This window comes from Anolis sagrei, chromosome 11, assembly GCF_037176765.1.
Source record: "Anolis sagrei isolate rAnoSag1 chromosome 11, rAnoSag1.mat, whole genome shotgun sequence".
Lineage (NCBI taxonomy): Eukaryota > Metazoa > Chordata > Lepidosauria > Squamata > Dactyloidae > Anolis > Anolis sagrei.
In genome coordinates, this window is record NC_090031.1 from 10,434,710 (window position 1) to 10,451,639 (window position 16,930).

Genomic DNA, 16,930 nt, shown 5'->3' on the forward strand with positions numbered 1-16,930 from the left:
ATTTGGACACAATACACCTATCAAGCCAATGAGTGTTCATCACCCCTAAAAACACACAAAGAACCCAGCAGAACGGACTTTAAACCCCCCAAAATAAACTATATATACTAGGGCTGGGCAACCACGGAAAATTTGTTTCTAAAATCGATTCGTTTTTTGGGGGGGTTTGCGTTTCGATTTTTAAAAGAATTCCGAAATTTTTCTTTTAAAAAGTTTGATATTTACAAAATTTCGTAAATTACAAAACAATACGAAACAATAACGAAACAATTTCAAAACAATAACTAATCGATTCGTTAATGGCGGACGCGACCGCGCAATACACTAAAAAACCTCCAAATGGAACAGGGGGAACTTCTGAAGCTTCCCTCTCCCTCTGTTGTTGACTGTTGGTGTGATATTTATAATTTTTTTTCACTGATTAAACAAACAACAACTATAAAACTTGCCCCAGACATGCGGAAATAATAACAAAACAATTTCAAAACGATAACGAAACGAATACAAAATGAATTCGAAACAATTACGAAACGAATTTAAAAATTCGTTTCGTTTTTTAGTTGCTCCAGAATGGTTCGTTATCGCTTCGTTATAAAAAAAATAACGGATTTTTAACGAATTACGAATTTACGAAACGAAACCGCCCAGCCCTAATATATACATATACACTCATATACATATACACATACACACACACATATATACACACAAGCACACACAAATATACACATGCACACATACATGCACGCATACACATATATTTACACCCTGGTCATTCCAGAGATATATAAACCCCTTTTTCCTAGTTCCAACAGACCTCACTACCTCCGAGGTTTCTTGCCGTAGATGCAGGTGAAATGTCAGGAGAAAATGCCTCTAGAACATGGCCACATAGCCCGAAAAAACCTACAACAACCCAGTGATTCCAGCCATGAAAGCTTTCGACAATACAGTATATACTTGCTTGCAAGAAGTGCCACTATAGACACACGGCTCCTATCCACATAGCAGTGTTTATTAAGAGGGTGCATAACTCTTATAATAGTTAATCCTCCCTCTTTCTTCCTTGGCATTGAATGAGTTGAGTGACGACAGACTCGGAAGTGTGCATTGTGCAAGGAAGGTCTCGCCAACACATTCCCACCCCTTTAAGCTTGGCGAGAAGCCCAGGTAAACACTTCTCCTCCCACTACGATGATGCCACCAGTGTTGCATCTCCGGATCTGCAGGGCATGAATGAAAACCTTCCTTCCGTTGGGTTAATGTATAACCACGCTCCCTGTGTGACCTTCACTCAGACACATTGCTTTCATTGGTGTTTCTGCAACATGTTTCATGATCTGCAGTGTTGTGACGGGAAGTCGGACATGAGTATCAACACTCACTGTATTCACCCAAGAAAACATTGTTGATAATGTGTGTGACGCTGGTTCCATTTCACTACAACAGTGCTACATCAGAGCTTGGATAGGTTGGCACTAAAGCTCTCAGTATCCCCAGACAGCCTGCTCACCTAGTCCTACAACTCCACTTATGATGGCGCGAGTGGCACCACCTATGTGTAGAACTGTTAGTTGCAAGATTTAAACTGTCATACTTAATCCTGCCTTTTTACCCTGTTTATGTATAGTTGGAGTGATTGGTTATTTATAGCTGTCAATCAGTATTGTTTGGCTCCACCTCTTCCTGGAGGAGGGGATTGCTTTTCCTTTTTCATCCTGACATCAGAGTTTCTATCAGATGGGCGTGAGTAATAATAATAATAATAATAATAATAATAATAATAATAATAATAATAATCTTTGTTTGTACCCCGCTAGCATCTCCCGAAGGACTCGATGTGGCTTACAAAGGCCAAGGCCTCAATACACAACATAACAGTACACTTAAAGCAAATTAAAACAATTAAAGCAGTATTAAAACAACAAAACCACAAGCAATAAACAATACATCAACAAGATAAAACTAGGCCGGGCCAGAGTCAAGGGTACAGGATTAAAAGTGCTGATGTGACAGGTGATATGTGGGGATTATAGGGCAAGTGCAGTGTGCAGTGTGTGGCAATCTTAATTCTAATAAAGTGCTTCTGGGACTTGGTATTGGAGATTTCCTAATCTGGAAAGGCACATCGGAACAGCCAGGTCTTCAGATTCTTTCTGAAGACAGCCAATGTAGGGGCCTGTCTAAGATCTTTGGGGAGAGTGTTCCAGAGACGGGGGGCCACCACGGAAAAAGCCCTGTCTCGTGTCCCCACCAAGCGTGCTTGCGACGCAGGCGGGATCACGAGCAGGGCCTCTCCAGATGATCGGAGTGATCCTGTGGGTTCGTATACGGAGATGCGGTCACGCAGGTAGGCTGGTCCCAAACTGTTCAGGGCTTTGTAGGTAAGCACCTGCACCTTAAATTGGGCTCGGAAGATAAAACGGCAGCCAGTGGAGCTCCCTGAACAGGAGGGTTGACCTCTCTCTGTAGGGAGCATCAGTTAACATCCTGGCCGCTGCTCGTTGGACAAGTTGGACAAGCTGGAGTAAGAGACTTGGCTCTAAAAGCCCCTGATTAAATTACCTCTCAGCACCAATTCTGAGATTTTTTACCCTTGAGACTTATGCTTCATGTTCAGACCAAACTGAATGACGTTGGAAATCTCAAGCGCCTTCAAACCGGTTCTTTTGGCACCAGAGGAAGATCCTGAGTCTTCAGACATAGGTCATTTGAACTGGGGTTGAGGAAAGCCATTGAGGAAAGAGGAAACTTGGAAAAGCTTCTCAGCTTCAAACTCCTTGGACCCAGGACTAACTGTAATGTATATTTTCCTTCACCCCTCTGAAGTTTCCAGCTCATTGCTTTAAAGAAATAACTCTTTGTGATCAATAAAACTTATTTTGAGTTATCTACAGTGTTTTGGGTCTTTGAGAGTTCCAGTTTCCTAAAGGAGGGCAAGAAGCAATCCCCTGGGGAAAGATGTCATGTCCATGCCTCTTTCATTAAGAGCTATAGCCCCCAGGCGCGACGGCACACCACTCCCACCACCCTTTTTTTGGGACTGGCTCTGGGGATTCTAGTACAGTGGTTCTCAACCTTTCTCATGCCATGACCCCTTAATATAGTTCCTCATGTAGTGGTGACCCTCGACCATAAAATTACAAATGCCCGATACACCCCTGAATACTGGTGGGGTTGGGGGGAGTCACTGAGTGACTGAGTCTGCTGTGCTGCTGTAAGGGGCAATAAAGATCTCCAGCCTGCTCCCAGGACTCCTTGTGAGTAGCCAGCAGCCCAGGCCTCCTCCAGTGGGGTGTGACTCAGCAATCTGCAAGGAGGCCTCTACATCTATAAAGCTGAGCCCACAGGCCTGCCAGGGACTGAGTCTGCTGTGCTTGCTGTGAAGGGGCAATAAAGATCTCCAGCCTGCTCCCAGGACTCCTTGTGAGTAGCCAGCAGCCCAGGCCTCCTCCAGTGGGGTGTGACTCACCATCTCACCATCTGAGACGCCTGTCATCGCGTCTTCCATCTCCACTGTCATCGCGTCTTCCATCTCCACTCCTGAAAGGACTAGCATTGACCATCCCACCATCTTAACTTGCTGCCATCCGACTGTCCATCTCCATTTCCAGTTAAGACTGGTGATAGAGTTTTCCCCCCTTGGAGCCTGCACTGGTTGAGGACCGGCGACCACCTACTGCAGCCGGCGGGGTTGTCTGCAGCAGCTAGAGGCCAACTGGTCGGGCTGCAATACCTACGACGACTGGTGGTGCTGTACTATTGTGGCTGTGACAGTGTGCTCCATCTGCAGTTAAGAACTTCTTGTGCAGTCCTCCAGGACCCCCTAATGTGCGGTGGCGGCTGCGGGCTTGCTATCCATCCTGGCTTGGTTGTGGTGTAATTGTGGAGCTGCTTTTTTACTGCTTACTGTTTGTTTGAGACCAGTCGCCAGTTGCCAACTGTCATTATAGACACCCTCGGCTTGCCAAGGGTCAGTTGCCCTTCCATCCACCCAACAAACAGGAATATATTCCAACCTCCAGTAGTACAGCCGTACTCCATCCTGGGCAGTGGCTCTAGGGGGGTTATTGTGTGTTTGGTGCTACTGTTCCACCTATGTGCAGAGAAGACTGTCAACAGCTGCAGATTGACTGAAGGCATCAGTAGAGGAACTATACGGCTCCCTCCTGGAGCCCGAGGTCCTGCTGCGAATATCTCTCAAGCTACTGTGATTTGCACCTGGCACTTTTTCCTATGCCCCTACTTAATGTCAATTACACTGCCAATCTGCCAACTTCTTGCCAATAAGAATTGCACTGTGTAGGAATACCTCTGTAGTCTAATCCCTCATTGCACTGTTATGAAAGATGACTTGTTAGCACTCCAGCACTTTAATTAACGGTGAGATCTCTGTTAGTTACTAATGTCAATGGTGCTATTGTGCGGTCACTTTAATTTTGCATTTGCACTTTACATCGTGTATTATATAATCACTCCCAACAATGGTCAAATGGCCGGGAAAATTGGAGATGGTTTTATAAGGCGGAGGAATTGAACTACAACAATGGCGGAAATGATGGTTTAACAACCGCCAGGGCTATTGACATATCATATAATAGCGCACTAGTGAACTACCAGGATATGGAGAATGATAGAGGGGGGAGGGAGGGAGGGAGTTCCGGTGCTTGGGGGGCCCCCATTGAGGTGATGATGGGGAGGGGGAGATACGGGAAAGGGAGAGTTAAAAAACCAATTCGGCCAATTCGTGAGCAAACCTTAAGAAAAATTCCAAAATGTCCTCCCGACATGGTAAACTTGGGTTCCAAGGTAGACGGTCCTCCCGGATTAAAGGTGGTGCTGTTGAACGCCAGGTCTGTAAATGGTAAAACATCAACCATTCAGGATTTAATCCTGGATGAAAAGGCAGACCTGGCGTGCATCACGGAGACCTGGTTGGACGAGGCTGGAGGGGTTAATCTCACCCAGCTTTGCCCACCAGGTTATGCCGTGCAACACCAACCGAGATCCGGGGGGCGGGGAGGCGGAGTTGCAATAGTCTATAAAGATTCCATCTCCTTGGTCAGGGGCCCGGCCTTACAGTCGACCTTGTTTGAATGTGTCCACCTGAGGCTAGGAGACCGGGACAGAATAGGGCTGTTGTTGGTGTACCGACCACCCCGCTGCACCACGGCCGCCCTACCTGAGCTTGCAGAGTTGGTCTCGGGCCTGGCATTGGAGTCCCGGCGGCTTGTAGTGCTGGGGGACTTCAATGTCCATGCAGAGACCACTCTTTCAGGAGCGGCTCAGGACTTCATGGCTTCCATGGCAACTATGGGGCTGTCCCAATTAATATCTGGCCCTACCCACTGTGCTGGACACACACTTGACTTGGTCTTCTGTCAGGGCTGGGAAGAAGGTGGCGGTGTGGAGGAGTTATCAATCTCCCCTTTGCCATGGACTGACCACCACCTGATCAAGTTTAGACTTGCTGCAACTTCTAACCTCCGCAGGGGTGGTGGACCCATTAAGATGGTCCGCCCCAGGAGGCTTATGGATCCAGAAGGACTCCTGATGGCTCTTGGGGATGTTTCCGCTGCCTTGGATGGTGATTCTGTCGATGCCCTGGTCGCTCACTGGAATAGGGAGTTGACTAGGGCAATAGACACGATTGCTCCGGAGCGCCCCCTCTTAAGTCGCCGAGCGAAACCAGCCCCTTGGTTCAACGAGGAGCTGGTGGAGCTAAAGCGAACAAAGAGGTGGCTAGAGAGCGTGTGGAGGAAACAGCCCAGCGAGTCAAACCGAACACGCCTACGCCTCTATCTAAGGGCGTATGGCGCGGCAATAGAGGCCGCGCAAAATGCTTTCTACTCGGCCAATATTGCGTCCGCAAGGAACCGTCCGGCAGAGCTGTTCCGAGTAGTCAGAGGGTTGTTGAATCCCACCTTGAGTGGGTCCCCTGACGACTCGACAGCGCGCTGTGAAGCATTTGCTCAGTACTTTGCGGACAAAGTCGCTTTGATCCGCGTGGGCTTTGACACCACATTAACTGCAGTCTCTGAGGATGTAACTCAAGCATCTGCTTGTCCAGTTTTGTTGGATTCGTTTCGATCTGTTCAACTCGACGAGGTCATCAGGGTTCTGGGAGAGGCGAGGCCCACCACATGCATCCTAGACCCCTGCCCTTCCTGGCTGGTAAAAGAAGCCAGAGGGGGTTTGGCAGAGTGGGTAAAGGTGGTGGTTAATGCCTCCCTTCGGGAAGGCAAGATTCCAGCCAGCTTAAAACAAGCTGTCATCAAACCGCTGTTGAAAAAACCATCACTAGACCCCACTCAATTCGTCAACTTTCGGCCAGTCTCCAATCTCCCCTACTTGGGCAAAGTCCTGGAACGTGTGGTGGCCTCGCAACTCCAGGAATTCCTGGTGGACACGGACTATCTAGATCCGTCACAGTCTGGCTTTAGGCCGGGACATGGTACTGAGACAGCCTTGGTCGCCTTAGTTGATGATCTGCGCCGGGAACTGGACAGGGGGAGTGTGTCCCTGTTAGTTCTGCTGGACCTCTCTTCGGCCTTCGATACCGTCGACCACGGTATCCTTCTGGGACGCCTCGCGGGAATGGGTCTCGGGGGTACTGCCTTGCAGTGGCTCCGGTCCTTTCTCGAGGGTCGCTCCCAGAAGGTGTCACTAGGGGACTCCTGCTCGACTCCTCGGCCATTGTACTGTGGAGTCCCGCAGGGCTCAATACTGTCCCCTATGTTGTTTAACATATACATGAAGCCGTTGGGAGAGATCATCCGGAGTTTTGGGGTGCGATGTCATCTGTACGCAGATGATGTCCAACTCTATCACTCATTTCCACCTGCCACTAAGGAGGCTGTTCAGGTCATGAACCGGTGCTTGGCCGCTGTCACGGACTGGATGAGGGACAACAGATTGAAACTAAATCCAGACAAGACAGAGGTACTCCTGGTCAGTCGTAAGACCGAACAGGGTACGGGGTTACAGCCTGTGTTGGACGGGGTCACACTCCCCCTAAAAGCACAGGTACGCAGTCTGGGAGTTCTCCTGGATTCATCGCTGAGCCTGGAACCCCAGGTTTCAGCGGTGGTCAGGGGAGCATTCGCACAATTAAAACTTGTGCGCCAGCTGCGTCCGTACCTTGGGAGGGCTGACTTGGCCACGGTAGTACACGCTTTGGTTACATCCCGCTTAGATTACTGCAACGCTCTCTACGTGGGGTTGCCTCTGAAGACTGCCCGGAAGCTGCAGCAAGTACAACGCGCGGCAGCCAGATTACTAACGGGTGCGGGATACAGGGAGCACACCACTCCGCTGTTACTCGAACTCCACTGGCTGCCGATTAGCTTCCGAGCACAATTCAAAGTGCTGGTGTTAACCTATAAAGCCCTAAACGACTCCGGCCCTGTTTACCTCTCCGAACGTATTCTCCCCTACGAACCATCAAGACCACTAAGATCGTCTGGAGGGGCCCTGCTCTCGGTCCCTCCGCCTGCACAAGCACGGCTGGTGGGGACGAGGGACAGGGCCTTCTCGATGGTGGCCCCTCGACTTTGGAACTCCCTGCCATTAGAGATTAGAACTGCCCCCTCCCTCATGACGTTCAGGAAACTAACAAAGACCTGGTTGTGGAACGCGGCATTTGACAACTGATTTAATTCTTTGCCCACATGAAAGGAGGATGATGAATGTGATTGTGATGGTGTTGGACGATTTGGCTCTTTTAACTAGGATGTTAATATTTTAATGTGTATGGTTGCTGATATTTTAATCGTGTAATGAAGTGGCATTGTGTTGTTATTGTATATTTTTTGTATGTTAACACATGTTGTGAACCGGTCCGAATCCCTCTTTGAAGGTGAGAGGGTCGGTATATAAAACCTCGAAATAAATAAATAAATAAATAAATAAATAAATTTGTCATTTGGGAGTTGTAGTTTCTGGGATTTATAGTTCACCTACAATTAAAAAGCATCCTGAACTCCACCAATGATGGAATTGAACCAGATATGGCACACATAACTCCCATGACCAACAGAAAATACTGGCAGAGTTTGGTGGGCATTGACCTTGAGTTTTGGAGTTGTAGTTCACCTACATCCAGAGAGCACCGTGGACTCAAACAATGGAGGATCTGGACCAAACTTGGCACGAATACTCCATATGCCCAAATGTGAACTCTGGTGGAGTTTGGGGAAAATAGACATTGACTTTCGGGATTTGTAATTACTGGGATTTATAGTTTGCGTACAATCAAAGAGTTTTCTGAACTCCACCAACAATGGAATTGAACCAAACTTGACACACAAAACCCCCTTGACCAACAGAAAATACTGTATTTTCTGATGGTCTTCAGTGACCCCTCTGACACCTCCTTGCGACCCCCCCAGGGGTCCCAACCCCCAGGTTCAGAAACCCTGTTCTAGTAGAACAACCAGAGGCTGAAAAATTCAGAGTGCGTGTGCGGTATGGTGTACAGGCCCAGAAAGCATGCGTGCATGCAACTGAGGGCCTTTTTTTTTTTAGAGCAGTGTTTCTCAACCTTCCTAATGCTGTGACCCCTTAATATAGTTCCTCATGTTGTGGTGACCCCCAACCATAACACTATTTTCGCTGCTACTTCATAACTGTAATTTTGCTATTGTTATGAATCGTAGTGTAAATATCTGATATGCAGGATGTATTTTCATTTACTGGACCAAATTTGGCACAAATACCTGATACGCCCACATTTGAATACTGGTGGGGTTGGGGGTGGGGTTGATTTTGTCATTTGGGAGTTGTAGTGGCTGGGATTTATAGTTCACCTACAACCAAAGAGCATTCCGAACTCCACCAATGATGGAATTGTACCAAACTTCGCACACAGAACTCCCATGAGCAACAGAAAATACTGGAAGGGATTGGTGGGTTTTGGAGTTTGGGAGTTGTAGTTCACCTACATCCAGAGAGCAGTGTGGTCTCAAACAATGATGGGTCTGAACCAAACTTGCCACGAATACTCAATATGCCCAAATGTGAACACTGGTGGAGTTTGGGGGAAATAGACCTTGACATTTGGGATTTGTAGTTGCTGGAATTTATAGTTCAACTACAATCAAAGAGCATTCTGAACCCCACCAACCATAGAATTGGGTCAAACTTCCCACACAGAACCCCCATGACCAATAGAAATTACTGTGTTTTCTGATGGTCTTTGGTGACTCCCCCAAGGGGTCCCAACCCCCAGGTTGAGAAACACTATTCTAGAGTAAGGCACTGCAGACACACACACTTTCTGGACCTGCATGCCACACCACACACACACTCTTCTTGGAAAGAAGGCCCAGAAAGCCAGTGCCTGCAGCCGAGTGCCACTTATTTATTGTGTATTTATGATATTCTGTCCTGCCTTTCTCAAACCCGAAGGTGACTCAAGGCGGCTTACAACCAGGCAGTCATTTGATGTCTTAACTACATACACTTTAAACCACATTTAAACAGAATTAAAAAGTACATACAGTAGAGTAAAAAAGTAATACTCTAGAGCAGTGTTTCTCAACCTGGGGGTCGGGACCCCTGAGGGGGTCGCGAGGGGGTATCAGAGGGGTCGCCAAAGACCATAAGAAAACACAGTATTTTCTGATGGTCATGGGGATTCCATGTGGGAAGTTTGGGCCAATTCTATCATTGGTGGAGTTCAGAATGTTCTTTGATTGTAATGAACTATAAATCCCAGCAACTACAACTCCCAAAGGTCAAGATCTATTTCCCCCAGAATCCACCAGTGTTCACATTTGGGCATATTGAGTATTCATGCCAAGTTTGTTCCGTATCTACCATTGCATGAGTCCACAGTGCTCTCTTGATATAGGTGAACTACAACTCCCAAACTCAAGCTCAATGCCCACCAAACCCTTCTAGTGTTTTCTGTTGGTCATGGGAGTCCTATGTGCCAAGTCATGGGAGACAAGTTTGGTTCAAATCCATCGCTGGTGGAGTTCAGAATGCTCTTTGATTATAAGTGAACTATAAATCCCAGCAACCACAACTCCCAAATTACAAAATCAATCCTCCCCCAACCCCACTAGCATTCACATTTGGGTGTATTGGGTGTTTGTGCCCAGTTTGGTCCAGTGAATGAAAATGCATCCTGCATATCAGATGTTTATATTATGATTTATAACAGTAGTAAAATGACTGTGATGAAGTAGCAATGAAAACAATATTATGGTTGGGGGTCACCACAACACGAGGGACTGTATTAAGGGGTCACGGCATTAGGAAGGTTGAGAACCACTGCTCTAGAGAAAGAGGCACTCAGCTGCAGGCAAGGGCAGGCGTGCACGCTTTCTGGTTCGGCACACTACACATGGAGTTATTCCAGTTTAGAGTTCACAGAGTGCGTGTGTAGCGTGGTGTGCAGGCTGGGAAAGCATGAGAACCTGCAGCCAAGTGTCTCTTTCTCCAAGGATAGTGTGTGTGGCATGGCGTGCAGAGTCAGAAAGTATGTGTGCCTGTAATGCCTGCAGCCAAGTGCCTCTTACTCTAGAGAAAGAGTAGGCTGCAGGCACACATGCTTTCTGACTCTGCACGCCATGCCACACACACTCTCATTGGAGGACGAGATGCTTGGCTGCAGGTGCTCACGCTTTCCCAACCTGCACACCACACTACACACACACTCGGTGAACTCTAAGCTGGAATGTGTCCAGAGGAGGGGGACTCAAATGATCAAGGGTCTAGAGAACAAGGAGAATGAGGAGCGATTCTATGAATTGTCGGATTAGAGAGGACACTCTGTAACATAAGTCTCCAAGGCTGGTCTGGAAGTCCATCCAGCAAAGCTGGAGGACTCTTCCTTTTCTACCTGGGGAGTCATCAAATTGCAGAGGTTTGCCCATCCCAACCCTCTTAGCAACCTTCTTGGCAGAATGAGGTAGGACCGGATGGCCTACGAGATCTCTTCCTACTCTAGGATTCTATGAATTGTCGGGTTAGAAAGGAGACCCTATAGCAGTGGTTCTTAACCTGTGGGTCCCCAGATGTTTTGGCCTTCAACTCCCATAAACCCTAAGAGCTGGTAAAATGGCTGGGATTTCTGGGAGTTGTAGGCCAAAACACCTGGGGACCCATAGGTTGAGAACCACTGCCCTATAGCACAAGTCTTCAAGCTTGTTCTGCAAATCCATCCAGCCAAGCTTGAGGTCCCTTAGTCTTCTTCCTGGGGCCCATCAGGTCTTTTCCAACTCTAGGATTCTATGAATTGTTGGGTTAGAAAGGACACCCTATAACATGTCTCTAAGCCCATTCTGGAAGTCCATCCAGCCAAGCTGGAGGACCCCTAGTCTTCTTCCTGGGGCCAATCAGGTATCTTCCAACTCTAGGATTCTATGAATTGTTGGGTTAGAAAGGACACCCTATAACATGTCTCCAAGCCTGTTCTGGAAGTCCATCCTGCCAAACTTGAGGACCCCTAGTCTTCTTCCTGGGGTCCACCAGATCTCTTCCAACTCTAGGATTCTATGAATTGTTGGGTTATAAAGGACACCCTATAACATGTCTCCAAGCCCGTTCTGGAAGTTCATCCAGTCAAGTTGGAGAAGTCTTAGTCTTCTTCCTGGAGAGCAATGAAATTGCAGAGTTTTGCCCTTCCCAACCCTCTTGGCAAGCTTCTTGGCAGGATGGGGTTGGACCACCAGGTCTCCTCCAACTCTAGGATTCTATGAATTGTCGGGTTAGAAAGGACCCCCTATAACATAAGTCTCCAAGCCCGTTCTGGAAGTCCATCCAGCCAAGCTGGAAGACTCTTAGTCTTCTTCCTGGGGCCCACCACGTCTCCCCCAAATCTAGGATTCTATAAATTGTTGGGTTAGGAAGGACACCCTATAACATAAGTCTCCTAGCCTCTTCTGGAAGTCCATCCAGCCAAGCTGGAGGGCCCTTAGTTTTCTTCCTGGGAAGTCATCAAATCCCAAAGCTTTGCCCTTCTCAATCCTCTTGGCAGCCTTTTCGGCAGAATGGGGTTGGACTGGATGGCCTCTGAGGTCTCTTCCTACTCTAGGATTCTATGAATTGTTGGGTTAGAAGGGACACCCTATAGCATATGTCTTCAAGCTGATTCTGGAAATCCATCCAGCCAATCCTGAGGACCCTTAGTCTTCTCCCTGGGGCCAATCAGGTCTCTTCCAACTTCACGATTCTATGAATTGTTGGGTTAGAAAGGATACCCTATAACAAAAGTCTCCAAGCCCGTTCTGGAAGTCCATCCAGCCAAGTTGGAGGAGTTCCTTAGTTTTCTTCCTAAGGAGTCATCAAATCCCAAAACTTTCCCTTCCCAACCCTCCAAGCCCATAGGGTTAGAATGAACACCCTGCAACATAAGTCTCCAAGGTTGTTCTGGAAGTCTATCCAGCCAAGTTGGAGAACTTCCTTAGTTTTCTTCCTAGGGAGTCATCAAATCTCAAAACTTTGCCCTTCCCCACCCTCTTGGCAACCTTCTTGACAGAATGGGGTTGGACTGGATGGCCTCCAAGGTCCCCTCCAACTCCAGGATTCTATGAATTGTTGGGAAAGAAAGGAGCCCCTATGGCATAAGTCTCCAAGCCCATTCTGGAAGTTCATCCAGCCAAGCTGGAGGACGCTTAGTCTTCTTCCTGGTGCCCAACAGGTCTCCTCCAAGATTAGGATTCTATGAATTGTTGGATTAGAAAGGACACCCTATAACATAAGTGTCCTAGCCCATTCTGGAAGTCCATCCATCCAAGCTGGAGGAGTCTTAGTCTTCTACCTGGAGAGCCATCAAATTGCAGAGCTTTGCCCTTGGAAAGCTTCTTGGCAGTATGGAGTTGGACTGGATGGCCCACCAGGTCTTCTCCAACTCTATGATTCTATGAATTGTTGGGTTGGACAGACACCTTATAGCATAAGTCTTGAACTCTATGACTCTATGATTCTACAAGCCCATAGGGTTAGAATGAACACCCTGTCTCCAAGCCTGTTCTGAAACTCCAACAAGTCAAGGTTGAGGTCCATTAGTCTTCTTCCTGGGGCCCACCACGTCTCCTCCAACTCTAGGATTCTATGAATTGTTGGGTTAGAAAGGACACCCATCCAGCCAAGCTGGAGGACCCAAGCTGGAGGACCCTTAGTCTTCTTCCTGGGGCCCACCAGGTCTCTTCCAACTCCAGGAGTCTATGAATTATTGGGTTAGAAAGGATCACCCTATAACATAAGTCTCCAAGCCTATTCTGGAGTTCATCCACCCAAGCTGGAGGACCCTAAGTCTTCTTCTTGCAGCCCACCAGGTCTCCTCCAACTCTAGGATTCTATGAATTGTTGGCTTAGAAAGGACACCCTATAACATAAATCTCCAAGCTCATTCTGGAAGTCCATCCAGCCAAGCTGGAAGAGTCTTAGTCTTCTACCTGGAGAGCCATCAAATTGCAGAGCTTTGCCCTTCCCAACCCTCTTGGCAGGATGGAGTTGGACTGGATGCCCCACCAGGTCTTCTCCAACTCTATGATTCTATGATTTTCCAAGCTCATAGGGTTAGAAAGAACACCCTGTCTCCAAGCCTGTTCTGAAACTCAAACCAGCCAAGCTTGAGGTCCCTTAGTCTTCTTCCTGGGGCCCACCAGGTCAAATGTTGGCTTAGAAAGGACACCCTATAACATAAGCCTCCAAGCCTGTTCTGAAACTCCAACCAGCCAAGCTGGAGGACCCTTCATCTACTTTCCTGGGGCCCACCAGGTCTCCTCCAACTCCAGGATTCTATGAATTGTTGGGATAGAAAGGGTCACCCTATAACATAAGTATCCAAGCCTATTCTAGAATTTCATCCAGCCAAGCTGGAGGACCCAAGCCTGAGGACCCTAAGTCTTTTTTCCTGAGGCCCGCCAGGTCTCCTCCAACTCCAGGATTCTATGAATTGTTGGGTTAGAAAAGGGTCACCCTATAACATAAGTCACCAAGCCTATTCTGGAATTTCATCCAGCCAAGCTGGAGGACCCAAATTCTTCTTCCTGGGGCCCACCAGGTCTCCTCCAACTCCAGGATTCTATGAATTGTGGGTTAGAAAGGGTCACCCTATAACATAAGTCTCCAAGCCTATTCTGGAATTTCATCCAGCCAAGCTGGAGGAACCAAGCTGAAGGACCCTAAGTCTTCATCCTGGGGCCCACCAGGTCTCCTCCAACTCTAGGATTCTATGAATTGTTGGCTTAGAAATGGTCACCCTATAACATAAGTCTCCAAGCCTATTCTGGAATTTCATCCAGCTGAACTGGAGGACCCAAGCTGGAGTACTCTTAGTCTTCTTCCTGGGACCCGCTAGGTCTCCTCCAACTTTAGGATTCTATGAATTTTTGGCTTAGAAAGGGCACCCTATAATATAAGTCTCCAAGCCCGTTCTGGAAGTTCATCCAGCCAAGCTGGAGGACCCTTAGTCTTCTTCCTGGGGCCTGGAAGAAGTTCATCCAGCCAAGCTGGAGGACCCTTAGTCTTCTTCCTGGGGCCCACCAGGTCTCCTCCAACTCTAGGATTCTATGAATTGTTGGGTTAGAAAGGACACCCTATAACATCAGTCTCCAAGCCCATTCTGGAAGTTCATCCAGCCAAGCTGGAGGACCCTTAGTCTTCTTCCTGGGGCCTGGAAGAAGTTCATCCAGCCAAGCTGGAGGACCCTTAGTCTTCTTCCTGGGGCCTGGAAGAAGTTCATCCAGCCAAGCTGGAGGACCCTTAGTCTTCTTCCTGGGGCCTGGAAGAAGTTCATCCAGCCAAGCTGGAGTACTCTTAGTCTTCTTCCTGGGACCCACCAGGTCTCCTCCAACTTTAGGATTCTATGAATTTTTGGCTTAGAAAGGGCACCCTATAACATAAGTCTCCAAGCCCGTTCTGGAAGTTCATCCAGCTAAGCTGGAGGACCCTTAGTCTTCTTCCTGGGGCCCATTAGGTCCCCTCCAACTCTAGGATTCTATGAATTGTTGGCTTAGAAAGGACACCCTATAATATCAGTCTCCAAACCCATTCTGGAAGTTCATCCAGCCAAGCTGGAGGACCCTTAGTCTTCTTCCTGGGGCCTGGAAGAAGTTCATCCAGCCAAGCTGGAGGATCCTTAGTCTTCTTCCTGGGGCCCACCAGGTCTCCTCCAACTCTAGGATTCTATGAATTGTTGGGTTAGAAAGGACACCCTATAACATCAGTCTCCAAGCCCATTCTGGAAGTTCATCCAGCCAAGCTGGAGGACCCTTAGTCTTCTTCCTGGGGCCTGGAAGAAGTTCATCCAGCCAAGCTGGAGGACCCTTAGTCTTCTTCCTGGGGCCTGGAAGAAGTTCATCCAGCCAAGCTGTAGGACCCTTAGTCTTCTTCCTGGGGCCTGGAAGAAGTTCATCCAGCCAAGCTGGAGTACTCTTAGTCTTCTTCCTGGGACCCACCAGGTCTCCTCCAACTTTAGGATTCTATGAATTTTTGGCTTAGAAAGGGCACCCTATAACATAAGTCTCCAAGCCCGTTCTGGAAGTTCATCCAGCTAAGCTGGAGGACCCTTAGTCTTCTTCCTGGGGCCCATTAGGTCCCCTCCAACTCTAGGATTCTATGAATTGTTGGCTTAGAAAGGACACCCTATAATATCAGTCTCCAAACCCATTCTGGAAGTTCATCCAGCCAAGCTGGAGGACCCTTAGTCTTCTTCCTGGGGCCTGGAAGAAGTTCATCCAGCCAAGCTGGAGGACCCTTAGTCTTCTTCCTGGGGCCCACCAGGTCCTCTCCAACTCTAGGATTCTATGAATTGTTGGGTTAGAAAGGACACCCTATAACATCAGTCTCCAAGCCCATTCTGGAAGTTCATCCAGCCAAGCTGGAGGACAGTTAGTCTTCTTCCTGGGGCCCACCAGGTCTCTTCCAACTCTAGGATTCTCTGATTCCATGCTTCTATGATCCTCTCCTCCTCAGGTCCCCTCCCAAATCATCTTACCTCTCCATCCAGGTTCTGTCCCGCGCTCCGTTTGAGAAGGTAGAGGACAGGCAAGCTGAGAAGCAAGGTGACGAAGAGGCAGAGTCCCACCAGGCAGCGCATCTGTCGGAGTTCAGCTCGGGTCCTGTGGTGGACCTCCATGGATGTCTCTTGGACAGCGCGGCGTGGATGCCGCAAGTCCTGCGTGGACCTGGCATCTTTTATACCGTGTTGTCAGACACACTCCGCCTCCAATGGGTAGAAAAGAGGAGGGAGAAGAGCAAGGCAGCCGGGCAAGAGGGAAGAGCGGAAGGAAAAACGAAAGGAGAGAAGGCTCGTCGCTCTCGAAAGCAGGAAGGGAGGGGGAGAGAGAGAGAGGGGGGGGGGGAGGAATGGGAGGGATCCACGCTGAATGGAAGAGACCCAGAGAAGGAGGAGGAGAGAAAGGAGGAGCGGGGGGAAACCGGCTTCCAGGTTGAAACCGGAACAGGGTTTTGGGAGAAAGTGTTTCTGCTCTCACCTACACACATCCCAGAGGATGAAACCTATGCACAGTTGGAGGCCAGCAGAGAAAGTCGCCTTCAGTCCTTGTTGAGGAAGGCTGGATGAAGGGAAAGGTGAGGTGGGAGGGCCTAGAGCAGCTTTACTCAACCCCTGGGATGGGTGGGAGAGGGTTTCAGAGGGGTCGCCCAAAGACCCCATTTCTGATGGTCTTATTTATTTACTTACTGTATTTGTACACTGCCTTTCTCAGCCTTTTGGCGACTCAAGGCTTTTTACAGGCAACAAGTTTTTTTTTTTGGTCGTGTCAGGAGCAAGTCGCTTCTGGTGGCAACAAGTAATATACATAATATCAAAATGCACATAAAACAATAAATACAATATAAAACAACAACAGCCGGGAGACAGGTGTTTTTAAAGTCTCTTCCTCAGTCCCCTTTCTCCTCTTAGCTGGCTTGAGGGCTGAAGGGAGGAGGGGGGGGGGGGGAAGAAGCAGCA

The 16,930-nt window shown here is 48.3% G+C and overlaps 1 protein-coding gene across 2 annotated transcripts in view; it reads right to left on the bottom strand.

Annotated features, from left to right (window-relative positions):
- TNFSF15 (TNF superfamily member 15) overlaps nucleotides 1-16,282 on the bottom strand; it is a 60,066-nt gene extending 43,784 nt beyond the window's left edge. For both annotated transcript variants that reach the window (XM_060757326.2, XM_060757325.2), the window contains exon 1: nucleotides 15,953-16,282. In XM_060757326.2, the coding sequence (XP_060613309.2) occupies nucleotides 15,953-16,093 (141 nt within the window). In that variant the 5' untranslated portion in view covers nucleotides 16,094-16,282. The remainder of the gene's footprint in view (nucleotides 1-15,952) is intronic.
- Nucleotides 16,283-16,930: the final 648 nt, after the last annotated feature.